Below are 25,744 nucleotides of genomic sequence, written 5' to 3' on the forward strand. Positions count from 1 at the left end.
CTACCTCAGCCTCCCAAAGTGCTGGGATTACAGGTGTGCACCACTGCACCTGGCCTCAGGAGGTGCCAGGAGGGTATCAATGGTGGGTCTCAAGAGCGTCATGTCAGAGGGTCTCCATCCACAGGATGGAACCACCTAGGGCACATCAGGCTCCTGGATAAAATGAGGGTCCTCAATGCTCCTGTGGCTCCCCAATGTGATGTCCAGGGGCTTAATCCCTTTCCTGTTTGTCACCTTCCTGCTGATGGTGGGATGGGCTCAGAGCCCCTCAGGGAGGAAAATAAGGCTGCCGGCCAGACCAGGGGGGTGCAGGCCACCAGGGCTCTCTCCAGAATTTGTCTGCTTGCTTCACAAGACTTGCAGATGGTCCCCAATATTAAAGCAGCTTCCAAACACATCCTGGACATCAAAGGGGACAAGATGCTCAGAAGTCAGGAAGAAGGCAGGACTCGGGCGACAGAGTTCAGAACTCGTGGTTTATTGACACTTCTGCATGGTGGGCCCTTGGGAGACTGCCTTTCTGGCATCTTGGGACTTGTCCCTAAGAACAGGGAAGACAGTCATCCTGTCCTGGAGCAAGGCTCCCCCTTGCACAGGAACACAACTCCCATGCAGGACAAGCCCACCGAGACGCATGCAGATAAACCCTTGGCAAGGCCTGCACCACACTGGAATGGCAGAGCTCCGTGCATTTGGCAAAGCTATGGACTTGGCATAGCTTTTGGCAGAACGCACAGGACTCTGGGGGCCGCCCCCTTTGAGCTACAGAGGCAGAATCGAACCCAAAACACTGCTTCCTTTAACAGAGTCCAACTGGGTTACATTTAGCTTGGGGTGAGGCTAGGCCTAGGAAGGGCCAGAGCTGTCCTCCCAGCCCCGGGAACACGGCTGAGGTGGCCCGGTGCCCATGCTGGGCTCACCACGGGAGAGGAGGGGAGAGGGAGGGGGCTGCATGCTGGCCCTGCCACCCACACCCTGTCCCTTTCCCCACTAAACACACCCATTTCCTATCCTGGGTTCTGAGGTTGGGGCTGCCTCTGGGATTCTGAGGGACCGCCCCCACCCCTGCAGGCCTGGGCTCAGAGTCAGCCACACCTGTAAGGCAGGCCCCACCTCCCCAGCTTTTGTATTTCATATACAGTGCTGGTATCTGGAGCTCCATTCTTTTTCAGCCCACTTAATTTTAATAATAGACACTAATAACACTGAACCACTCCACCTCGCTGGTGCTGGCGGCGGGAGGGCCCTGTGTGCTGGCAATATCTCCCTAGGACATGCTGGCTCACCTGCACCCACAGCGTTCCAGGAGGTCGCGGCCTCTGCAGACTCAGTGCAACCCCGGGGCCTTACAAAAGGGACACTCAGAGGTGCACTGCCTGCTCAGCTCACACAAGGAGCAAGTGGAGAGCCGGGCTGGAGAAAGGATTACAATTTACAGACAAGTGTCCCTGGCTAGGGGCCCTCATGGGACTGTGGCTGGAAGAGAAGGTCGCCCAGGAGGCTGGAGGCTGAAGACACCTGGTGCTTCTCGGTGCAGTCCTGGTCAAGATGGAAGAGCGCTCCTCTGTGCCCAGCTGCTGTGCTGGGGTGGATGAGGGCTCCCTCGGCCCCAAAGCAAGGACAGAGCAGCTCCCAGTGCTGGCACCAGACCTCTGCCAGGCATGGGGCATGGCCATCCTCTGGGGTCCTGGCTCAGGGGTGGGGAGCGGTGGCACTGGGACAAGCCTGGGGAAAGGGTTTCCCATACACTGAGGCTGCAAGATCTTCTGGTGGAGCCTCAGGCTAAGGTATGAATCAGACCACCAGGTGATATGAGCCGAACCTCCACAGGGTGAAACTCTACTCTTGGCACCCAGGAACATAATTATTAGCAAAGAAAAGAGAAAAGCAGATGCCAATCATTCTCTCCCTTCGTCAAGGTTATGCCCACAGGCAGGGTGGGCTGGTGGTGAGGGTGGAGCTGCGTCCCTGTGTCTGACTGGGCCTGTGCTGAGAGGGCACCAGGACTCTGGATGCTGACCCCCAGAAGGAGACAGCAGGCCTTCAAGTTAAGCCAAGCAATATTTGGTCATTGTTGGTGGCCAACCATTCTCTGAATGTCTGAATGACAGTGACTATGTTTAAGGTGTTTTTTTTTGTAAGAGACCTTAAGCAATGCATCAACTGCACGGTCTCAACCTCATCTGTGCTATGAGAATGCAGGGTAAGGCTGGGTGTGCAGGTGGGGCCCCAGCAAGCCTGGCTCCCTGCTCCTTATGGGACAGAGTGCTCCCATCAGGAAGGCGGCTCTAGTGTGCCTCCTCAGCAAGCTGAGAGGAGGCCGAGGCGCTTGGGGTACAGTTGTGCAGACCTTCCTGGGGCTCCCGCTGTCTGCAGGTAGACTCTGAATGCCTCTATGGAGACCACACAGCCCAGCTTCCTCCCTTTCTCCTCTCCTCCCCCTGCCCTGCTCTGACCTGCCTGGAGCAGCCCTGCCAACCTCCAGCTCAGCCCTTTCTGCAGTGCTTGGCCCTGCAGGAGGCCTCTGAGTCCTCCCCTAGCCACCTGACCTCTTCCCTCTACCTGACAGCCTTGCCACTTTCAACTTCGCACACCCTCAGTGAGCTCCCTGAGGCACCCAGGACCGTTGCTTGTGAGCCCCGTCTCAGGGTGCGCTAGGGGACATGGAGCTCTCATGCCTGCTCAGGGCATGGGGCAGAGCAAGATAGGCGTGCTACCAGCCACCGTGGCAAGGTGAGGGGCTGTGGCCTGTGCCATGGACTCCCAGCAGCACCCCCGCTGCCTCCAGACTAAGCCAGAGACACACGGGCTGCCTCTGTGCTTGCCTGAGTCTCTTAATTAAGCGTCTTTCCCAATGAGACCAATTTGATTACAAATTCACAAGACATTTGGGAATGTTCCAGTCACACAGCAGCAAGGTCCCTCTGCCCGGGATCCAGCCAGGCCCGAGGGGGTGGGAATGCAGGCAGATGGGCCAAAGTCACCTGGGATGCCCAGAGCCCCGCTGTCGGGCCCAGGCACCACCACACGGCAGTCAGCTCCTGCCAGTCACCTGGGGTTGGGGGGAACCTTGGGGGTGCTCAGCATCACAAAGAGGCGGAAAACTCTTCCAGAAATATCTCACCAAAATCATGCCTCCCTAACAAAACAAATCCTGCTTTTCTAAAAACCTCAGTGGGCCTATCCGAGCCCACTGCAGTCCTAGTTTCTTCAAAGCTGTGTAAGGCACTTGAATGGCTTATTAACACCACCTGGAAAAATTCCTGTTTCAATCCTGATTTAGAAAATAAATTCAATAATACTGCAAAAAAACGTTCCTTGAAAAATAGCTTTAAAAAGGTAAATAATTAAGTTTTCTAAAGAATAAAATAAATGCTAAACTCTGCTTAAATTATATGACACAACAGGTCATCTTGGCACTGATAAAGAGAAAACCTTGAATACTGCTTCTGAATTAGACCTCCCTGGAAAAACAAACAAACAAACAAACACACCAACAAAAGACACATGTGCATCGCCGGTTCTGAGCTCAGGGAAGAGAGCAGCCCGGAAGGCCCTGGTGGGCCCAAGCACATCACGGCTGCCGTGGAGCAGGGGCAGGGGGGTGGCTGCTACAGAACAGACCCTGGCCCTGCTGCGCTCTCCTCTTTGGGACACTGGTGTGGCCGACCAGGACTGGCTGGGCATATCTGTAAATATGAACCCACCCGGCCCCGGCCGCAGAGAGGAGCAATGGGAAACTGGGGCTGGCCACCCCGCTGCTGGGCCTGACCCACGGGGTGCTTCAAGAGTTTGGCTCCTGGGACCGCCCCAGGGTCCCACATGCATGACCATGCTGCTCCACGCACACCAGTGTCTTTGGTTTGGCTGCCGTTGGGCACCTATGACCTCTGGTCCCACCCCGGGCCCCATGGGAGCTGGGAGTAAGAGCCGGTCCATCTTCTCTTTGGTGTGGTCTCCTAGGCTGCCTTCCACCATCTGCCCGCCACCCAGTGCAGTTCCACAGTCACCAGGACGGGCTGTGGGGGGCATCCCGAGTGGCTCTGGAGTGCTGGGGAAAGCACTGTGGGGCGGGCGCCCTGTCCACTGCCTGCCACCTGTTGGGTCCTGAGGCCTCTGAGGGAGAGAAGGACAGGGCGGGAGGAAGGGGAGGGCAGGGGCCTGGACCACCTAGCTTCTTGGTGGAGCCTGGGTCTCAGGTTCTGGAAGGCTGGAGGGCAAGTCCTGGCTCCTCCCACCTGCCTGGGGGTCCCCTGCTCCCTGGTTCCCACCCTCCAGCAGCTCTTGGGGGTCCCTGAGGAAGACCACCATGACCGTGATGTTGTCGTGGGACCCCCGCTCCCGGGCCGCAGACACCAGCTCCTCAGCAACATGGAGCCCGCTGCCCTGCTGCCTCATCAGGTGGCTCTGGACGAGGCCAACAACTTCCTGGTGGGGTACGACATCAAAGAAGCCATCGCAGGCGAGCAGCAGGTAGTCCTCGGAGCCTGTCAGCGCCCGGGAAGCTGCATCGGCCTCCCCAGACACGTAGGGCTTCTGGAAGACATCCCCTGGACAGGCAGAGAAGAGCCCGGGTCAGAGGACCACAGTGTCCGCAGCTTCCTCCCCACCCACCCAGGCCCAGACCTCACGTCCTGCGGGGACAGAGACTAACCTGCTCTCACGGGGTCTATCGCTCCTTTATGCAAACTGCCCAGTGCTTCCTGCTTGCCTGGGAATGGAACCCCCTGACCTTGGCCTGTGAGCTCCCCCTTTCTCTTCCCTAGCTGCCCCATCCTGGCCTCGCTTCCTGGAGTGTCCAGAGACACAAGGAAAGACACAGCCTGAAGAGGGGCTGTCAAGAAGGTGCCACATCTGCCAAAAAGGACAGAATGTTTCAGAGGGGTCAGAGGGATAGGTGCCAAATCCCTGGCAATCAGCTGGGGAGGGAGAGATTTTTTAAGTACCAGGAAGGAGCAGGTGTGGTCACGGGGCGCACAGCCTGAGAGCTGGCAGTGACTGCATGCTGAGACAATGAGATGCAGACTGGACCCACTACTTTTTTTTTTTTTTTTTCGAGAGGGAGTCTCGCTCTGTCGCCCAGGCTGGAGTGCAGTGGCTGGATCTCAGCTCACTGCAAGCTCCGCCTCCCGGGTTCACGCCATTCTCCTGCCTCAGCCTCCTGAGTAGCTGGGACTACAGGCGCCCGCCACCTCGCCCGGCTAGTTTTTTGTATTTTTTAGTAGAGACGGGGTTTCACCATGTTAGCCAGGATGGTCTCAATCTCCTGACCTCGTGATCCACCCGTCTTGGCCTCCCAAAGTGCTGGGATTACAGGCTTGAGCCACCGCGCCTGGCCTTTTTTTTTTTTTTTTTGAGATGGAGTTTCGCTCTTGTCACCCAGGCTGGAGTGCAGTGGCACAATCTTGGCTCACTGCAACCTCTGCCTCCTGGGTTCAAGTGATTCTCCTGCCTCAGTCTCCCGAGTAGCTGCGATTACAGGCATGCACCACCATGCCTGGCTCATTTTTTTTTTGTATTTTTAGTAGAGATGGGGTTTCACCATGTCGGTCAGGCTGGTCTCGAACTCCTGACGTCAGGTGGTCTGCCTGTCTCGGCTCCCTAAAGTGCTGGGATTACCGGCATGAGCCACTACGCCTGGCTAGTTTTTTTTTTTCTTTTGAGACATAGTCTGGCTCTGTTGCCCAGGCTGGAGTACAGTGGCACGATCTTGGCTCACTGTAACCTCTGCCTCCAGGTTCAAGTGCTTTTCCTGCTTCAGCCTCCCAAGTAACTGGGATTACAGGCGCGTGCCACCACACCCAGCTAATTTTGTATTTTTTGTAGAGAAGGGGTTTCACCATGTTGGCCAGGCTGGCCTCGAACTTCAGACCTCAGGTGATCTGCCTGCCTTGGCCTCCCAAAGTGCTGGGATTACAGGTGTGAGCTACCATGCCCAGCCAGATCCATTACTTTTTAAAATTTTTATTATTATTGTTTTTTGAGACGGAGTTTTCCTTGTTACCCAGGCTGGAGTGCAGTGGCGTGATCTCAGCTCACTGCAACCTCCACCTCCTGGGTTCAAGCGATTCTCCTGCCTCAGCCTCCCGAGTAGCTGGGATTACAGGGGCTCACTACCACGCCTGGCTAATTTTTTGTATGTATGTATTTTTTAGTACAGATGGGGTTTCATCATATTAGACAGGCTAGTTTCGAACTCCTGACCTCAGGTAATCCACCCACTTCGGCCTCCCAAAGTGCTGGAATTACAGGCATGAGCCACCCTGGCCGGCAAACCCACATTTTTCCCAAAAGAGAAAAAAGGATCGTCAGCATGAATGCGGGAGGAGGATAAACCTCATTTCTGGAATATTGGAAGCTTTACTTCCAGCCCACAGGGTAGCGAGGCACAGGTTTCTACGAGATTTGTAGGAGCTGTTTTAGGTGAGATAATAACATACAGTGTAACTTACACTCAATTACTCATGCTGCAGTCTCTGAATCTGCCCTGTTCCCTTCACACTAGGAGGATATCACCCCAGTGCATGACAAATCCCCTCGGCCCACCGCACTGCCTCCCTGAACCCCTGGTGAGCTGCGGGCCACACTCCAGAGGCCTGGGCTTCTGAGAGACCTTCTCTCACTTGGGTCGGCCTCTTTGGCTCTCACCAATGGCTCTGGAGACGGCCAGGGTCCCGTTGACTCTCCAGCAGTCCATGTGAGACACAAAGCCACCCAATGCTTCAATGCGTGCCTTCTCATCCTGCAGAAACACAGCCAGAGTCGGGGGCCAGGGCCGGGGGATGGGGTGTGGAGCTCCCTGCTGCTACCTGAGCAGAGGCAGAGCTGCTTCTAAGATGGCATTCAAAGCCGCAGCACTTGAACAAAGCCAGGAGGCTCAGAGATGCACCCAAACTAGGGTCATTAAAAACAGTGAGAAATTATACACAACCCACAGTCCTTTAGTTGCACAAATGGTAAAATGAACGGACCACCTGAGGCCACCTAGCGGTGCCTGCGCCCCTGTGCAGTATTCTGGGTCAGGGAGGCACTCACCAGGCTTGCGAGCCTGACACAGACAGCAGATCCCTCTGCTTCCCTGCCTCTAGCTCGGGGACACTGTCCCTGCCCTGAAAGCTGCTGGGCCAAGACAGAACATGTGACATGAGTGGTCACACAGCAGGGAAGCCTGAGCCAGGCCCTGACGGCAGCCTGTGCCCACCCAGTTCTTTTTTTTTTTTTTGAGACAGAGTCTCGCTCTGTCGCCCAGGCTGGAGTGCAGTGGTACGATCTTGGCTCGCTGCAACCTCTGCCTCCTGGGTTCAAGTGATTCTCTTGCCTCAGCCTTCCAAGTAGCTGGGACTACAAGGGCCCACCACCATGCCTGGCTAATTTTTTTGTGTTTTTATTAGAGATGGGGTTTTGCCAAGTTGGCCAGACTGGTCTCCAACTCCTGACCTCAAGATCTGCCCTCCTCGGCTTCACAAAGTGTTGGGATTCAGGTGTGAGCCACTGTGCCCCACCTAGTTCTTATCCTCCTCTACCCAAGCTCAGCCCAGGCACAGTCTCCACTCACCTGGGGACCACAATACTCCAGGCCTGGGTTCCTCCAGGGACAGGACAGAGGCTTGGTCCAGCCACAAGTCCTCTAGAAACCTCTTTGGTCCTATCAGCCTCTGCCCGAGGGAGAGGCTGCCCTGATGACAGCCTGCTGCCTGAAGCCTGCACAGCAGCATCCCTGACAGAGTGACGGAGGCACCCTGGGAGTGAGGTACCTCCCAAGTCTACTGGGGAAAGAGGGCATCCTTTACCAGTTTCCCTTATCAGGTAAACCTCCTGACCCCATGCAGCACCAGCCCTTCTAGTCCCCAAGCACAGCACCAGCTGGGCATGAGAACTCTGATGCCCCAGGTGATGGTGTCCCCTAGACAGATTGGGGTATCAGCCAATCCCCTCCCCAGAGCAGATGGACATGCACTGCGGGAGGCCTGGGGGAGGGAACCCTCTCCAGACGCCTGCACCGAGGAGGCCTCCTCGTGTGGCTCCCCTGCAGAGGGCATCGTGGTGGGAATGATGTGGGTTTGCAGGAGTCCTGGCCTTCCTGGACGCCGCAGCCATGAGCCTGTGTGGCAACTGGACCAGCCTGATGGGCTGGGTGCTCCTGTCCCAGCTGAGCTGGGGAATCAAGCCATGAAGGAGGCAGAAACAGGGACCTCAGGGCTCTCTCTGGGTCTAAGATCTGCCACCTCTGGGGTCTGAGCAGGGCAAGGGAAAGGCAAGGAGGACCAGGAAGGAGGGAAGAGCAGGAGAGAGCGAAGAAGAGGGGAGGAGAAAGGGCGTGGGGAGAGGCAGGTGGACGAACACACAGTACGCACGAATGTTCACACATATATGTGCCCACACACGCGTGAAGACGCCTGCAGACAGCAAGGAGCTGCACAGGAAGCAGCGCCTCCTCCCCTTGCCTCAGAGGCATTCCCTGGGGAGGGGCTGTGAGTGTGGGAGGCTCCAGGGAGAATCAGGAGCCTTTCTCTGCTTCTGTCTCCCACACACCCCAGCCCACTCCAGCCCCTCAATGTCCTAGAGGCAGGCACGTGGGCGGGTGATGGAGGATGAACTGCAATCTGCTCCCCATGCCCTCTGGAGGTGGGCTCTCCCCAGCAGGGGGCCATGCAGGCTTTCTCAGCTGAGAACCTTCCTACCTGAAGCCTGTGATCCCCTCTCCCACCATGCCCCATCTCCTGTGCTGGACAGGTTGCGCCAACCCTGGCTGCGCAGGTTCCCCGGGCTCACCCTTCTAACCCTGGCCCTGCACCTGGGTCCTCCTCCCCTCCAGTGGCTCCTGCTTCCATTACACACTAGCCAGGCTCAGCCTGGTCCAGGACTAACACATTCCCAGCTAAGGGGTCTTCTCCCGGACTTCCCCATGAGTCTCCTACTCACTGATTTTGGTTGTTTGTTTGTTTGTTTGTTTTTGGAGACAGGGTCTCGCTCTGTTGCCAAGGCTGGAGTGCAGTGTCATGAACATAGCTCACTGCAGCCTCGACCTCTAGGGCTCAAGCCATCCTCCTGTCTCCTAAGGCTTGAGAGGTGGGAGGATCACTTGAGGCGCACCACCACACCTGGCCCCGATTCTAGCATAACCTGCCGTTTCCTCCTGGCCTCTCCCCTGGCCTGCAGGAGTTGCATCTGCCTGAGATGCGACTCCATTCCATTCATCTCTGCTACATCCTACCCAGGTCGTTGCCCTCCTCCTGCTCCCCCATTAGACTCAGAGGCAGGAAGTGGGTCCTGTGTTATCTCACTGCCTCTACAAAGTATCCTGTGCAGAGTGGGTACTCAGTGCTTGGAGGCTGAACTGAGTGCAGAGGCAGGAGACTGTTCAGACAGCTGCAGAACAAGGCAGAGCACCATGAACTCCCCATGTACTCCTCGAAGCTGCTCTGGGCTGCTGCTGGACCCCCGTTGAAGCTCACCAGGTTGAGGCCAGTTTCTTGCCCTTGTAACCGACATGATGCTTGTTTTTGTGGCAGAACCTTGGCCTGGATCTGTGATTAATTCTATAGGCCTGGATGCTGTGGAGGGCTGTGATCAGCATCACAGCAGGAGGGGCCAAGCCTACAGAGCATGGTGGCAGGGCACTGGATCTGAACTCCTTGGCCCAAGTAGGCTGCAGCCAAGAACACAGACCCTTGCGTGTGCTTCTCTTGTGCAGGCTCTGATCTCTGCACTCCACATGCACTAGCCCACACAATCCTTAGCCCAAACCTCCAGGGACCCCCGTGTGATGGACTTGGAAGTGGTGGAGCTGGGACCAGGCAAGGCCGTCTGTCCATGCTCTGCCATGGCGCCATACTGCAGGGCTCAGGCAGTGTTTGAACAAAGTCCCCACTGGGCTTTAAGGGGGTGCTGAATGCTGAGCCTGCAGGTGTGCAAGCAGCAGGTGCGAGTGGGCCCAGCACAAATCCTGACTTGGCCACATTTTATCTGACTGCACGTCCTGGGAAGGAGAGCCCACTAGGCAGCAGGTGCCAAATTCCCCGACGGCGGAGGCAGAGGAGTGGCAGAGACTATCTGTGACTTTGGCAGTGTGCTCTGGGCAAGTGACTGAGCCTCAGTTTTCTCCTCCGTACAATGGGGAGAGGACGTACAGGGGCCCAGCCCAGACCATAAGCCGCGGTGAAAGGCCAAGGAACGCGGCTGCCCCGACTGTTACAATCATCGAGTCCTGGTGATCTCTGCCGTGCTTTCCAAACCCAGAAGCCACAAAAACAAAGACTACTCAACTCAACTACAGAAAAACAAAACTTCCATGTAGCAAAAGCCCATACACAAAAATAAAAGAGAAAAGATGCATGGAAAAATATCTGCAAATCACAGATAACGAACCAACCTCCTTAACATATACAAGGAACCTATAAACTGGTAAGAAAAACAGGCAAAGGAAAAAACAGTGTTTGCAGGAAAGGCTGTGTAAATGATCTTCAGCTTTTGAAAAGATGCTCAAACTCACTCTGTAACAGAAAAGCAAACTTAACAATTGCCCCAAGACAGCCTTCTTACCTGACAGGAAGAATCCTGCAGGCTGGTGGGACTGTGGGGAAATGGACCTTCTTGGGCATGTAGTGCCAGCCCAGGCTGGCATGGCCTGAGGTGGGCAGTTTGACAAATCTACCCAGACTGTACATGCATCAGTTCCAACCCAGCCATCCCACTTCTGGGGATGTGTCCTACAGATACAGATACACTTGACTCTTGAGCAATTAATGCTGCACAAAGTAGGTACAGATGCATTGTTTTCAACACCAAAAGACTGAAAAGATCTTCATGCTCACCCACAAGGGACTGCATGATGCATGCAATGTCCACAGCCCCAAGAAAGGATGAGTGCTCCTATGTGCTGAGGTAGAATTATCCACCATGTGCATGGTTAATTCAACATAACTAGTGGAGAGCAGCATGTGGGAAAAGTGGGGTTTGAGGGATAAACAGTCATTCCATGGTATCTAAATGCTCGCAATCTGACCTCAGGAGACACATGGACGAGACAGTCTTGTGAGAAGAGGTCTGAGTGGGACTGTCATCTTCATGTCCAGGTAATGACCTGAGTGCCAGGGTAGCCTCTACTCAGTACAGCCCCAAGCCAGGTTCCCTCCAGTCCCGGGGCAGCGTCACTTCCCCGAGGCCCCCTCATCCACAGCCTGTGGCCTCCTTGTCCGTGTGTTGGACAGGTTCTGGTCTGCACTGGGCTGTGCTGACTGCACTGGGATGCCTGTCAGTGCAGACGGCTCTGCTCTCCCCTGGAGCTCTGGGCTCCATATAGCTGTGACCCACAGAGCTCTCAGGAAGGGCTCACGTGGGACCCCTTGGGACTCAAGTCAGGTGGGGAGCCCTCCCTCTTGAAAGGTGCCAGGATTAGTACTTCCTGAGGTTCCCAGGCTGGGGTTCCCCTGTGGGTCCAGCATGATGGTGGCTGGGAATATCCTGGGCCTGGGCAGAGGGATCCCCTTACCTGCCGTTCTGGTCTGTGTGGCTCCATCAGCTTCACCACCTGTCCCTGCTGTACCAAAATGACCTGGGAGTCCCCGAGCCAGGCGACGTGCAGGGTCACTCCTGCAATGAGCGCACACACACCTGTGGTGCCGCTCTGCAGCCGCTGCAGGGAGAAAGGGCCCATGAGAGTTGACAGGAGGTGGGGACGGGTCTACACTGCAGGCACATGCGGTACAGGCTGAACCTTAGCCAGAAATGGGCAGAACCGCTGAGCCACGCAATGGCTCGTACTGAACTTCACACTGAGGGACAGGAGAGCGCATCCTGCAGCTCCCCATTCACATCCACCTCTGGAAAATGCAAACTGTCTGCAGTGTCAGAAAGGAGATGAGGGGCTGTCTGGGGAGTGCACAGGGAAGGGCAGAGGATGACACGGGGCAGGATGAAGCTTCCGGGGGTGATAAATACGCCCGTTACTGTGGTGAGGAATCCACAGGTGTACATGTGTATAAGCCAAAACTTGCCAAATTGTGGACTTTAAATATGCACCACTTAAATTGTATCTCAATAAAGATGTTTATTTATTTTTCTGAGACAGAGTCTCACTCTGTCAACCAGGCTGGAGTGCAATGGCGCAATCTTGGCTCACTGCAACTTTCGCCTCCCAGGTTCAAGTGAATCTCCTGCCTCAGCCTCCCGACTAGCTGAGATTACAGGCATACACACCGACGCCTGGCTAATTTTTTGTGTTTTTAGTAGAGATGGGGTTTTGCACATTTGCCGGGCTGGTCTTGAACTCCTGAGTTCAGGCAATCTGCCTGCCTTGGCCTCCCAAAGTGCTAGGATTACAGGCGTGAGTCACTGTGCCCGGCTATTTATTTATTTAGAGACAAAGTCTCGCTCTGTCGCCTAGGCTGGAGTGCAGTGGCACAGTCTTGGCTCACTGCAACCTCCATCTCCTGGGCTCAAGTGATTCTCATGCCTCAGCCTCCCGAGTAGCTGGGACTACTGGCACGTGCCACCACACCTGGCTAATTTTTAAAATTATTTTTAGTAGCGGCAGAGTTTCACCATTTTCGCCAGGCTGGTCTCAAACTCCTGACCTCAAGTGATCCACCGACCTCAGTTTCCCAAAGTTCTGGTATTACAGGTGTGAGCCAACACCCGATTTTTGTATTTTTAGTAGAGATGAGGTTTCACCACATTGGTCAGGCTGGTCTCAAACTCCTAACCTGAAGTGATCCACCAGCCTCTGCCTCCCAAAGTGCTGGGATTACAGGCATGAGCCACTGTGCTCAGCCTCAATAAAGCGGTTATACCTGCTTCAGAGAATCCCTTTTCTACTCTGAGAGGCAGCCTTGAGCTCAGAGGCCTTTGTCACTTCCTGGGGGGTGGAGTGAGGTGAGGGGCCAGGAGTGGAGGCCTGACTGCTTTTCAGTGGGGTCCTTGCAGCTGCAGAGACTGCACGGGTTTCTATTGAGATGCAAAGCCCGGCTCTGCTAATTTCCACGAAGGTCTGTGCTCAGCGCGTGTGACAAAAGTGCACCTTTCCCCTGGTGTCTTCTCATTAGGGCAATCTGAGCCTCAGTTTCCCGATGTCTACAATGGGTACAATGTTAGTATTCACCTCACAGGGCTACAAGGAGGACCTAGTGAAATTCTGCTGGTGAGGTTCAGAGTGTGTAAGTTCACAGAGGAGGGGCCTGATGCATTTGTGTTCTTTCTTCTTTTTTTTTTTTTTTTTGAGGCGGAGTCTCGCTCTGTCGCCCAGGCTGGAGTGCAGTGGCCGGATCTCAGCTCACTGCAAGCTCCGCCTCCCGGGTTTGCGCCATTCTCCTGCCTCAGCCTCCCGAGTAGCTGGGACTACAGGNTTTTTTTTTTTTTTTTTTTTTGAGGCGGAGTCTCGCTCTGTCGCCCAGGCTGGAGTGCAGTGGCCGGATCTCAGCTCACTGCAAGCTCCGCCTCCCGGGTTTGCGCCATTCTCCTGCCTCAGCCTCCCGAGTAGCTGGGACTACAGGCGCCCGCCACCTCGCCCGGCTAGTTTTTTGTATTTTTTTTTAGTAGAGACGGGGTTTCACTGTGTTAGCCAAGATGGTCTCGATCTCCTGACCTCATGATCCGCCCGTCTCGGCCTCCCAAAGTGCTGGGATTACAGGCTTGAGCCACCGCGCCCGGCCTGTTCTTTCTTCTTTCAGAAACAAATGCCTCATCCCTACACGTGGCTGTAACTCCCGAGGAAGGAGTGTTCCCAGAGGACATCGGTAGTCTGCTGAGACCCTGCCTAGAGGAGAAAGGGGAGGCAGGCAGTAGATTAAACACGTTTTACATATTCCCCCTTTTACGATGCTTTGACATCTTGGGGCCTTGCTGGTCCTGGAGGGGCTGCCCCTTCCTGGGCCAGCTGATTCCTTGAGACAGCCAACACCTGGGGAGGATGCAGAGAAGGCTCCGACCCAGCTTCCCTCTCTTCCCTCTGCGTCCCGACTACCTCAGTGCTTCCCATGCACGGCCCTATGAGGCGTGGCCCCTCCTCTCGGGAACTGTGAGTAGTAAACTCTTTGCTAAGGTACCAGTCTGTGTCTGTCACCTTGCCATATCTCATTAAAACAAAATCCCAGGAACACTTGACCACAGGCTGTCTTCCCTGAGGCCAGCAGACCCTCTACACCAGGCAGGTCTATGTGGCCTGGAGGCCCAGCATGCTGGATTGGGGCAGGCTTTGTGCTGCTTCCGTTCAAGTGAGAACCAAGCCCCTTTAGCCTCATACTGTAAGAAGAAACGGCAGGACCACCGGCAGTGTTTAGTGAGGACCTTCTGGCACCACTAGCCCCTTTTGCATTTTGCCCGCTGCAGAGGCCAGGACTCTCACTGGCCTCCAAACTGCACCCGAGGCCCAGCTGCCAGTCCTCACCTCTCGCTTGGCTTTCCTGAGAAACATCTGGTCAGTACGCCGGAAGGCTTCCCTGAGGGCTCCTGCAGGGTCTGTGGGCAGCTCTGGCTGGCGGGCAGCGTTGGTGTGCACGTGGACAGCAGCGTACCTCGCAGCATCCACGCCTCCGTGACCATCAAACACAGCAAAGTAGGCACGGTCCACAGGGTCCTGGTGGGAATGCGGTGGGAGTCACAGACCCGCAGGACCCAGGCTGCTCCCAGGGGGGTGTGGCACCAGGCACTGATGGGGTAGAGTCTGGGAGAATCAGTATGGCCTTTGCCCAGCTTATGTGTGTATGAGCTGGGAGGTTTGGAAAAGGACAGCTCGCGGGAGCCTCGGTTTCACCATCTGTTCTGAGTTGCTACAAGCATAAAATGAAGGGCTGCCCCAGGTGACTCCTGGTGCTGGAGTCAGGGGAACATGGCACCCAAGCCTCCCTCATAACAGACTCACACTGTTGTCCTTCTTAGTCTCTTGCTGGGCAAGCTCAGGGGCTGACAGGTGTCTCTCCTGTCTCGGCCTTGGTGGACAGCTCTTCTCGGTACCTGGGGAGCCCCCACCCTTGTCCCAGTCCTCCGAAGCTCTCCCCAGGGTCTGGACAGGAGCACTCACAGACAAGCCGAAGAGCTGGTTGAAGGAAGGGAGGGACACATGCCGGTCCTCCATCTTGCGGCGAGTGTTCCGGATGGCGTGGATGGAGACCAGCCACTGCCGCTGTGAGGCCCGGGCAGCCAATGGGACCTGCTTCTGCCACCGGCCGGCAACCTCCCAGAGCCGGTTAAAGAAACTCCGTGCCAGGCTTTGGGCATCCAGCACTGATGGGCACAATGGAGGGATTGTCAGGGAAGTGCCAACCAAACCAGCTGAGGCCTCGCTGGCTCCCTGACAGCTCCCACCTGGGCCCGCACAGCCCCCATCACCTCCCAGGGCATGGTGAGCACATCAACTCAATAATGTGCACATGGCAGCCTGTTATCAGAATTAGAAACGTCTAGTTCGGTAGATTGTCCCTTGAAGTCTCCCATCCCACCATGGAGCAACTCTACTCATGGGAACCCACCCTAAAGAAATCATCAGAGGCCGGGTACGGTGGCTCATGCCTGTAATCCCTGCACTTTGGGAGGCCAAGGCAGGCGGGCGGATCACGAGGTCAGGAGATCGAGACCATCCTGGCTAACACGGTGAAACCCTGTCTCTACTAAAAATACAAAAAATTAGCCGGGCGTGGTGGCGGGCACCTGTAGTCCCAGCTACTCGAGAGGCTGAGGCAGGAGAATGGCGTGAACCCCGGAGGTGGAGCTTGTGGTGAGCCGAGATTGCGCCACTGCACTCCAGCCTGGGCGACAAAGCGAGACTCCATCTCAAAACAAAACAAAACAAAACAAAAAAAAACAAAAACGAAATTATCAGAAACACAAAAATAATTTAAAGGCAAAGTACAGAATCACTTATAATTGCCCATTAATTAGAAATACTATATATCTAGTCTCAGCCGGGCGTGGTGGCTCACACCTGCAATCCCAGCACTTTGGGAGGCTGAGGCGGGCAGATCACCTGAGGTCAGGAGTTCGAGACCAGCCTAGCCAACATGGTGAAACCCCATCTATACTAAAAATACACAAATTAGCCGGGCATGGTGGTGGTCGCCTATAATCTCAGCTACTCAGGAGGCTGAGGTAGGAGAATCGCTTGAACCTGGGTGGCAGAGGTTGTAGTAAGCCGAGATCATGTCATTGCACTCCAGTCTGGGCAACAGAGCAAGACTCCGTTTAAAAAAAAAAATAATAATAATAATGAGCGAGTCTCTTGATGAAGAATTAAGCTGCTATTAAATATGGTTTTCATAATGAAATATCCATATGACCCCACTGTGGCACTCCTGCGGACTTATCCTAGAACAATGAAGACTGTTCACATAAAAGCTTGAACACAAATGTTCATAGCAGCTTTATCTGGAACAGCCAAAATCTGGAGTCGGCCTAGATGTCCTTCAGTGTGGAAATGGTTAAACAAACCGTGGTCGACCTATACCTTCGAATACCACTCAACAATGGCAAAGAATGAACTCCTGACGCATCAAACAACCTGGGCTAATCTCCAGAGAATTAAACCAGTCCCCCAAAGTTACACATCATATGCTTCCATTTATATGTGTTCTTGAAATAAAATAGTAGAAGCCAAGAAGATTAGTAGTTGTCAGTGGTTAGGGATGGGGTCTGTGGGGTGGAGGCATAAGGATGGCTTTAAAAGTGTGACAGGAGGGATCCTGGTGATGGAACTGCTCTGTATTTTGACCATGTTAGGATTCTGGTGGTGATATTTTATTATAGTTTTGCAAAATGTTACCACTGGGGGAAACTGGGTAAAGTGTACATGGAATCTCTTTGTATTATTTCTTACAACTCCATGTGCAGCTATGATTATCTCAAAACAAAAAGTTTAATTAAGAAAAACTAGCCCAGGCATAGTAGCTCATGCCTGTAACCCCCGCACTTTGAGAGGCTGAGGTGGGAGGACTGCTTGAGGTCAGGAGTGCAAGACCAGCCTGGATAACATAAAGAGACCTTGTCTCTTAAAAACAAACAGGTGGGGCGCAGTGGCTCATGCCTGTAGTCCCAGCACTTTGGGAGGTCAAGGCAGGCAGATCACTTGAGGTCCGGAATTCGAGACCAGCCTGATCAACAAAGAGAAACCCCGTCTCTACTAAAAATACAAAAATTAGCTGGGTGTGTTGGCATGTGCCTGTGGTCCCAGCTACTTGGGAGGCTGAAGTAGAATCACTTGAACCCAGGAGGCAGAGGTTGCAGTGAGCCAAGATTGCGCCACTACACTCCAGCCTGGACAACAGAGCGAGACTCTGTCTCAAACAAACACCACCAAACCAAATAAAATAAAATAAAATAATAAATAAATAAATAAATTAGCTGCATGCGTGCGGTGGTATATGTAATCCCAGCTATTCTGGAGGCTGGGGCAGGAGGATCCCTTGAGCCCAGGAGGTCGAGGTTACAGCGATCCCTGATTACACCACTGCATCCCAGTCTGGATGACAGAGGGAGACCTGGTCTCTTAAAACAGAAAACTAAAAAATGGATTTTTATAAAGTTTAAAAGCATGTAAAATGCTTATGTCATGATACTAAGTGAAAAAAGGAGGAAAATTACATATGCAGTTTAACCACAAGTCCATGAAAACCACCAGGGCCAGAAAAAAAAGGCAGGAACAGCACACAATCAAGGAGTCAGAGTGGGTCTGCAGGTGGCAGTTCCATGGACAACTTTTTCCTGAAGTATACTTTCTTAACACTTCCCCAATTTTTCATTACAAGTGTTAATCTCGTATGGCAGTGGCTTTAAAGCACGTCCACAGATTCTTTGACTTCTCCTTTCACGAGGTGGAGCTCACTTCTCACTGCTGAGTGTAGGACTTGGCTGTTTCTGATGAAGAGAGTGGCAGTGACTGCGTGTGCTTCAGCTGCTATGAAACGAAGAGGCCCTGCACCTCCCGCCTTGCGTGTTCTCTCTTCCTCCCTCCCTCTCATCACTCAATCTGAGCTGTGAGGACGCTCAAGCAGCGTCATGGTGAGTCTACCTGGGACGCGACCAAGGCCTCCTGCCAATGGCTGTGTGTTGGAACCACCTTGGAAGCAGGCCCTCCAGCCCAGCCGGCATCCGTGTGACCACGACCCAGTGAGAGACCCTGGACCAGAACCAGCTAAGCTGCTCCCAGATTCCAGACCCACAGAAACTGGGAGAATAAATGTCTGCTGTTTTAAGCCACTACATTTTGGGCAATTTGTTATGTAGCAACAAATAATACAAGCTACAATATTCATTTGAAAAGGAAAAATACCCAAATCCTACCTAAGCCTGACTTCCTAAGAAAAGATCAACCAGTAACAGGCCCAAAGGAGACCAGGGGGGCTCTGGCTTCAGGGACTCATACTACTTCAATGCACAAACTCTCCTGGAACTCCTGCCAGCCCAGGTGCATGTGGCAAGCACGGTGAGTCAGGGCCAGTCAGCCGAAGGCAGGAGTTCCAAGCCAAGTAATAGAAAACAGGGCAGAAGCTGAGTGTCACAGGCTACACGCCAAGGACATGGGGAACTGAGAGAAAGAGCGAGCTCCCGCTCTTTCTTATAATACAATCCCCACTCTGACGCAATTTTGTTAGAATGGCTTGGAGTCCAAAAACTTGACTACATTCTACTTCCGTGACAGGGAGCGCATGATCAAGGCCGCTAGGCAGGGCTGCATGCGAGGCGCTCTGACTGGGAAGCAGCGGCAGGCCAGACTTCCTTCTGGCTGCGCACTCCCTCCTTCCCAGGCCTGTAGGAGCCCCGGGCGTAGGACTGGGCTGGTGCCGGCGCGGCAACACTCCTTCTCACCGGCAGGTGGCGCTGTCTCCCGCGTGGACAGACAGAGGCCGGTCAGGCGGGGCGGGGCGGGGCGGGGCGGGGCGGGGCGGGGGCGGGGGCGGTGCCCCCTTGGTGGGGCCGCAAAGCTGAGGAGGAGCAGCTGCCACCGGCCGGAGGCCCGCTGGCTCGGCCGAGAACAATGGCTGCCTGTCACTGTGGACAGCTGTCTCCCAGGCTAAGGCAAGGCTGCGCTCCCAGGGAATGCGGGCAGGGAGCCAGGGCGGAGGCAGGCGACGACAGCAAGGAGGAGAGCGCCGGCACCGACTGATGCTGGCCGCCTCGGGTATTCGCCTTCTCTCTCTCCTCCCACCTTGTTCCTTGCTTTTCCCTGGATGCAGGCATGCACTAGTAATGCAGAATTTAGAACAACAGGGAAAGGAAAGGAAATGGCAAAGGAATGGAAAGGAAATGGCAGACAGGAAATGGCAAGGAAGGGAAAATCCACTGCGACTCTGCTGCCTGCTGGCCTGTCCAGGGACAAGTTTTCAGCTGGGTGGGGCGTTGCTACCCCCTTGTGGCACCCCTGCTGCAGCCTGCGATTCTCACTCTCTGTATTTCTGGTCCAACATCAACCAACACTTTGGCGAAATATAATAAAAAGAAATTACTAGAATGAAAGAAAGTTACATGAAATAAAAGCCCTGCTTTTTAATGATTAGATCCTCTGTGAAATGGCTCTGCAGCCCTCTCCATTTCTGGGTTCCCCTGGCCACACCGTGCTTATGGCTGTCCCAGGAGCAGGCTGACAGACAAGTTTCCACCAGCATCTAACCATGGGGCTCACGGACACCGTAGAGCTTCTCCATCCAACAGAATCCTGACTTGGGGCAGCTGAGGCAGGGGGCCTGAGTGTTGAGGGGACCATGCTGCTGTCCCCCGAGACCTGCTGGCATGCCACCTGGCTGACCCTGACTTCGCCTGCCTGGGCGCATGTTAACCGAGTTACAACACTGAGAGCACTTGAACCTGGCTGCGTGACCAGAGATCGCCTGTGAGATCCTCTGTGAAATGGGACAAGCATCTTTAATTTCCTGGGCTGTTCTGGAACTTCAGTTAGACAAGACACAGGAGGGTGTCTGCACCACCCACCCCTGCCTCGTGGGTTGACTGGGAACCACGTGTCCTATGGAGGGCTGTGACCACCACCCTCCACCTCGCTGGGGCCCCAAGCCTTCTCTGCTCCTTGATTCTGCTGCTGTTGTGAGCAAGGGTCCCAGCACCCTTAGGGACCCCAATCAATGGGCTCCCCACAATGTCCTCACCCTTTGTCTGTTGCCTGCTAAGCAGCCCTGGGGCCGCCTCAGAAGAAAGAGAACTCACAGGTCACAGGGGCCTTTTCCTCCTCGTCGTCATCCTCCTCCTCCTCCTCCTCCTCTTCCTCCTCCCTGGGCAACTTCCTGAATTCGGAAAGGTCTGTCTGTAGAAGCTGTGAAACTGCTTCATGAGTCAGAGCAGCGGCAAGTGGTGGCGGGGCCTTCCTAGGGATGAGGAGGGGGAAGTGAGGGGCAGCACCCAGCAGGAGACTACACCTAGCACCCCTTCCCCAACTGTCAGCCCACATGCTGAGGGGTCAGGACGGCCAGCAGGGCAGCCCCCGTCCTTGGGGAGCTGGGACAGGAAGGTCACACGACGGCAGAGGCAGACGTGCAACCATCTGGTGGGGAGCTGGACCAAACTTGGGCCTGGGGCTGGCGGGGAGGGGGCTGTTGATGGTCAAGCAAACTGCCTGACATCCATGCTGATGACAGCTCCTGGCCACAGGAGGGCAGAGGAATCACCCATGCCAGTTGGGGACCCTGGAGGGTAGGGAGTGTTCTGGGTTGAACTATGTCCCCCACCAAATTCATACAGAGGCCCTAACCCCCAGTACCTCAGAATGGAGCTAATTTGGAAACAGGGTCATTACAGATGGAATTAGTTGAGGTCATGCTGCAGCAGGCTGGGCCCCTACTCCAATGACTGATGTCTCTATAAAAAAGGGCAATTTGGGCTGGGTGCAGTGGCTCTCGTCTGTAATCCCAGTACTTTGGGAGACCAAGGTGGGTAGATCATGAGGTCAGGAGTTCGAGACCAGCCTGGCCAATATGGTAAAACCTCATCTCTACTAAAAATACAAAAATTAGCTGGGTGTGGTGGCGCGTGCCTGTAGTTCCAGCTACTCAGGAGGCTGAGGCAGAAGAATCGCTGGAACCCAGGAGGTGGAGGTTGCAGTGAGCCAAGATTGTGCCACTGCACTCCAGCCTGGGTGACAGAACGAGACGCTCTGAGTTGAGGGAGGAATTTGGACACAGACACACATACAGGGAGAATGCCATGGGAACATGAGGGAGAGACCTGGGGGATGAGCCTACAAGCCAGGTAATGCCAAGGGTTGCCCACAAACCACCAGAAGGAGCCAGTTCTGTCAACATCCTGATCTCAGACAACAGCCTCCAGCACCACGAGGCACACTTCTGTTGTTTAAGCTGCTGGGTCTGTGGTCATCTGTACAGCAGCTCCAGGAAACTGATCCTGGGCTGTGGGACAAACGGGCACACTCAGCAGAGCAAGTGGCTGTGCGTGGTCCATGACGTCCCTGAACAGACGGGGCCATAGGGGCTGCCAGGGTGAGGGGCTGTCAGCAAAGGAAGTGGCTGTGCATGGTCCATGAGGTCCCTGAGCGGACGGGGCCATAGGGGCTGCCGGGGTGAGGGGCTGTCAGGGTGAGGGGCTGTAGGAACAGGGCAGGCCAAGCTTTATGCTAACATGGAAGCACTGCCATTGGTCTGGGTTTTATTTATTTATTTTTAGAGACAGGGTCTTGCTCTGTCTCCCAGGCTGGAGTGCAGTTGTGCAATCATGGCTCGCTGCAGCCTCAAACCCCTGGGCTCAAGAGATCCTCTCACCTCAGACTCCAGAGTAGTTAGGGCTACAGACATCACCATGTCCAGCTAATTTGTAAAATTTTGTACAGGTGGGGTTTCGCTATGTTGTCCAGGCTGGTCTTGAACTCCTGCCCTCAAGTGATCCTCCCATCTCAGCCTCCCAAAGTCCTAGGATAATGGCATGAGCCACCGTGCCTGGCCGCCTTTGGTCTGTTTGAAGAGGGACATGGCATGATCAGATGAGGCTTTTATGCCTCTCTGACCCTGGTGTGGAGGGTGGGCTGGCAGGGAGGGGATGACTGTCTAGAGGAGAGAGTCTAAGACCTGGGCTGGGCAGGGCCGTGGAGACAAACAGGAGCGGACAGAGTCGGGCAGTATAGATGGAGGGGCAGGGACAGTGTTGAAGTTTCTGTTCTGAGCAACTAGGAGGCTCGTGGTGCAGTTAATTACCCTGATGGGGATGGAACAGGATCAGGCAGGGGATGGGCAATGGGCTCTGTTTCCACAGCGGTCAAGAGGCCTGAGGGCCTGCAAGAACATGGTCTAGGCAGGAGATGGAGCTTCAGAATGAATGAGGATAGGGGGCTGAGTCCAACAGGGCCAGAGCATGGCTAGCAAAGTGGGGATGACCCCAAGGGTGGCCTTCTGGGTGCCACGAAGGAAACGTTTTAAGAAGTGAGACTGGGTCACTGCTTTCAATGTCACAGAACAGAGCTGAGCAGTCGAGGAGGTGTAGTGGGTAGAAAGGGAGGTCGCAGCAAGCTGAAAGCAAACCGACGGGAGGAAATGTTAACCTTGGGTTAGCGTCTTTCAGCAGGTAGGCAGGGCAAAAGACAGCCATGGGGCAGATCAGGGGAAGACATTTGGAGGTAGGGACACTGAAGCCAGCTGTGGCTGAGGAGGGCTGTGGGGAGAAGTGTCTAAAATTCTGAGCCATCCCTGGCTCTTCCGGGCAGAAGGGGTCACTCCCTCAGTGGCCCTATGGCCTCTAGCATGCATTTTGACCCCTGGAATCTGCCTTCCCACCCAGTGGGGGCCCTGGAAGCTGGATGACACACATTCACCCCTGTGTGCCTGTCCCTGAGAGTGGGGGCCGGGGGCATGCCTGGGGTGACAAGGTAATTCTGCACTGGGCTGACACTCCCGGCTTTCACTGGAAGGCGAGGACCTTCCAATGGCACAGGCTGGCGGCAGGTCTTATGGGGGCTGCGCACCCCAGGCATCTACTGATGGTCTGAGGAATCAACCGGGATGGATTCCTGATTTTTTTTTTTTGAGACAGAGTTTCGCTCTTGTTGCCCAGGCTGGAGTGCAATGGCGTGATCTTGGCTCACCACAACCTCTGTCTCTCGGGTTCAGAAAGTGATTCTCCTGCCTCAGCCTCCCGAGTAGCTGGGATTACAGGCGTAAGCCACCATGCTCAGCGGATTCCTGATTTTTTAAAATGAAAGGGTGACTCATGGGAGAAGCCTCTGGAACTGCCTTTGAAAAACAACCAGCCAAGACATGAGAAATGAGTTCCTCTGCCATTTGGGGGTTTCCTGCCAACTGCTGGGTTTTCCTTTTGCACAGCAGAGAGGCGGGACGCCTGTTCCCCTTGGTCCCGGTGAGGCCAGGCCTCAGCTTCCTGCCCACCCGCCACTGCTGCTGGGGGCAGGGAGGCAGCTTCCGGCTGTGGGGACCCAGACAATGCCTGGCCAAGGGCCACCATCGTCCCCTTCCTGGACACAGCTCCTGCCTCATCCCAGGGTCTGGCCTGGGACACGCCCTAGAGGCCCTCAGCCCTGAGTCACTGCACCATGCAGATCCACCCTGATTCTGGTCCCTGCAGAGCAGGCTCCTGCACAAGGCAAGAAGATGCTCCAGGGACAAGCCAAGTTGTGTGCAAGGCCCAGGTGCCTGAGAAACACTTGTCTCACCGACTTTGGGGCAGGGGTTGTTACAAGGGGTTTATAATCTAGTGGCAGAGATGAAAACCACACTCAAATCATTAGTGTATGGTATGCACTGCTCAGGGACTCAAGTATGTGACAGGAGGCTACAAACAAGAGGGGAGACAAGGCATAAACAGCTCCCTGCAGACCGGGTGTTGTGACTCCTGGATAGCCTCCAGAAGGATGCCTTTTGCAATCTGTGAAAGAGCTCAGGGACCAAGATGCTCAAAGTCCTTCATGCCCAAGAGCCCATCCTCAGGCTGGGACACAAGAAGCAGAGCTGGGAGGTGGAACTCGTGACTATGTATGAGCACATGTGAGTGCGTGTGTGTGGACAGCCGGACTTAGTGTAGACAACATGTGAGACTCAGACCCCAAGTGCTGACTACACATATGCACATCCACACCTGCGTGTGAAAGAACGTGCTAGAAAAGAACAAAACTAACTTAAAAAATAAATCCAATATGACTGCTGGAACAAATAACACCTTCAAATACTCCATTTTAGTCCACCATGTAAGGTGGGTTCCCGGGGGCTGAGGAGGCTCAGGAGCTCTTCGCCCCTCCTGGTCACACCCATCACTAGGTGGCTCACACAGCAGCTGCTCAACAAGTCCGGCTGCTCCCGCATCAAAACCAAAACCCACTGCCCTCCCCTGTGTCCCCAGCACTGACCCCAACTTTGGTTCAGGGCCCTCCTGGGCAGGTCACCTGCACTGCCTACTCACTCCTCAGCCCTCCAGGCCCTCCCACCTTGGATCCTTCCCTGGGGCCCTGCTCCGCGCCCTTCTCCCCCTGCCCAGGAACTGAAGGCTGATGTGTCACCCCGGTGCTGTGGCCTGTCCGTCTTCAGCACCTGTGCCCCAAGCAGGCCCAGCAAACCCCTGGGCTCTGTCATTCCCCAGGACGGCTTTTCCACCTGATTCCCAGTTTGGGGCTGGCACCACTTGGCTCTGCCTGGTCACCTCACGCTTGGGCCAAGGTGCATCAACTCTTCTGTCCCGGGCCTGGCTTTTTGCCTCAGGGCAGCGATGGCCCCATGCCACCTCCACGAAGACCCAGTGGCTGCAGAACTCCCTGGTCTGGACTCCCCTGCTCCCTGTAGAGTGCCACCTGCTCCTCTCAAGAAGGCAGAACGTGGGGCCTTCCCTCACCTCCCATGCGCGGCACCCCCGCTGGGCCCACTCTGCTCCACCACTGGGGGCCGATTCACTTTGTGCCACATCTCTAAAATATTTCCTCAAAACAAGCCAATAACACCCTTTGCGCATGCCACGACCTCGTGGAGCGTGGTCACTGGGCCTTTCCTCCTGAGCTCTAGGCGGCTGTGGGGAATGCTGGGTGGCATGGCTCTTGCATGTGGCTGACACTTAGCAACATTTGCACCCATGCTGCACAGGGAGAGCACAAGTCACTGACTGCTGGGGCCTGGGGTCAAGGAAAATAGGCCCTTGGTCAGTGTCAGGAACAGAGTTGATTTGCTGCAAGGGGCAAAGGAAGTGCACACTTGGGGGATACTGAGGCAGCACCGAGGACAGAGGCTCTGTCAGAGGGAGCTATAGCTGAGGGCCTGTCATGGCTTCAGGTGATATTTCAGGTGATCTGGGTGATGCTGGGATTGGGGACCATGGGCACATCCCCTCAGCAAGGGACTAGGTTCACAGAAACAGCATGTGGCCCACCAGCCTGCTCACCTCCATGAGCTGTCCCCTGTGCCAGACAGACAGCCTGACTCCAAGACCCCATCTGAGCAGAGAGGGTTCGAGAAGAGACCTTGTCCTTTACTATCTTTCCTGGGACAAATACTTCCAGAATGAATGAATAAATGGAAGGGGAGGGCAAGGGTCTTCCAAGGAAGGGACCTCTGAGGTCAGCCTAGGAGACAGCTACACTGTCTGCTGGTGGACACATAACTCTCTATCTTCCCCGAAATCTGCTAAGCTGGTTGTGCTACCTCTCTGTGCCTTGGCTTCCTCACCTGTGGAAGGGGTACAGCGCCAACTACCTCTCAGATCATGGTGGCCGGGGTGCCATGTGGGCCTGCCACTCCTTGACTGTAAGGCCTCAGACCAGCCTCTTAATCTACCCACCTCTGCCTCCTCATCCATCACATGCATCAGAAAA

The 25,744-nt window shown here is 54.9% G+C and overlaps 1 protein-coding gene and 1 long non-coding RNA gene across 2 annotated transcripts in view; one reads left to right on the plus strand and one right to left on the minus strand.

The window, feature by feature from the left end:
* Positions 1-457: 457 nt before the first annotated feature.
* PPM1F (protein phosphatase, Mg2+/Mn2+ dependent 1F) overlaps positions 458-25,744 on the minus strand; it is a 33,083-nt gene continuing 7,796 nt past the window's right edge. Inside the window, exons 3-8 of the mRNA XM_025398809.1 lie at positions 20,143-20,300; positions 15,017-15,219; positions 14,384-14,572; positions 11,492-11,635; positions 6,649-6,742; positions 458-4,550 (exon numbers count right to left, since the gene is read on the minus strand). Of these exons, the coding sequence (XP_025254594.1) occupies positions 4,171-4,550; positions 6,649-6,742; positions 11,492-11,635; positions 14,384-14,572; positions 15,017-15,219; positions 20,143-20,300 (1,168 nt within the window). The 3' untranslated portion in view covers positions 458-4,170. The remainder of the gene's footprint in view (positions 4,551-6,648; positions 6,743-11,491; positions 11,636-14,383; positions 14,573-15,016; positions 15,220-20,142; positions 20,301-25,744) is intronic.
* Positions 18,624-24,115, plus strand: LOC112632810. The gene is made up of 2 exons (XR_003121450.1): positions 18,624-20,233; positions 21,776-24,115. It is a non-coding gene; the product is annotated as an uncharacterized LOC112632810 (long non-coding RNA).

The sequence above is a fragment of the Theropithecus gelada genome, chromosome 10 (assembly GCF_003255815.1).
Source record: "Theropithecus gelada isolate Dixy chromosome 10, Tgel_1.0, whole genome shotgun sequence".
Lineage (NCBI taxonomy): Eukaryota > Metazoa > Chordata > Mammalia > Primates > Cercopithecidae > Theropithecus > Theropithecus gelada.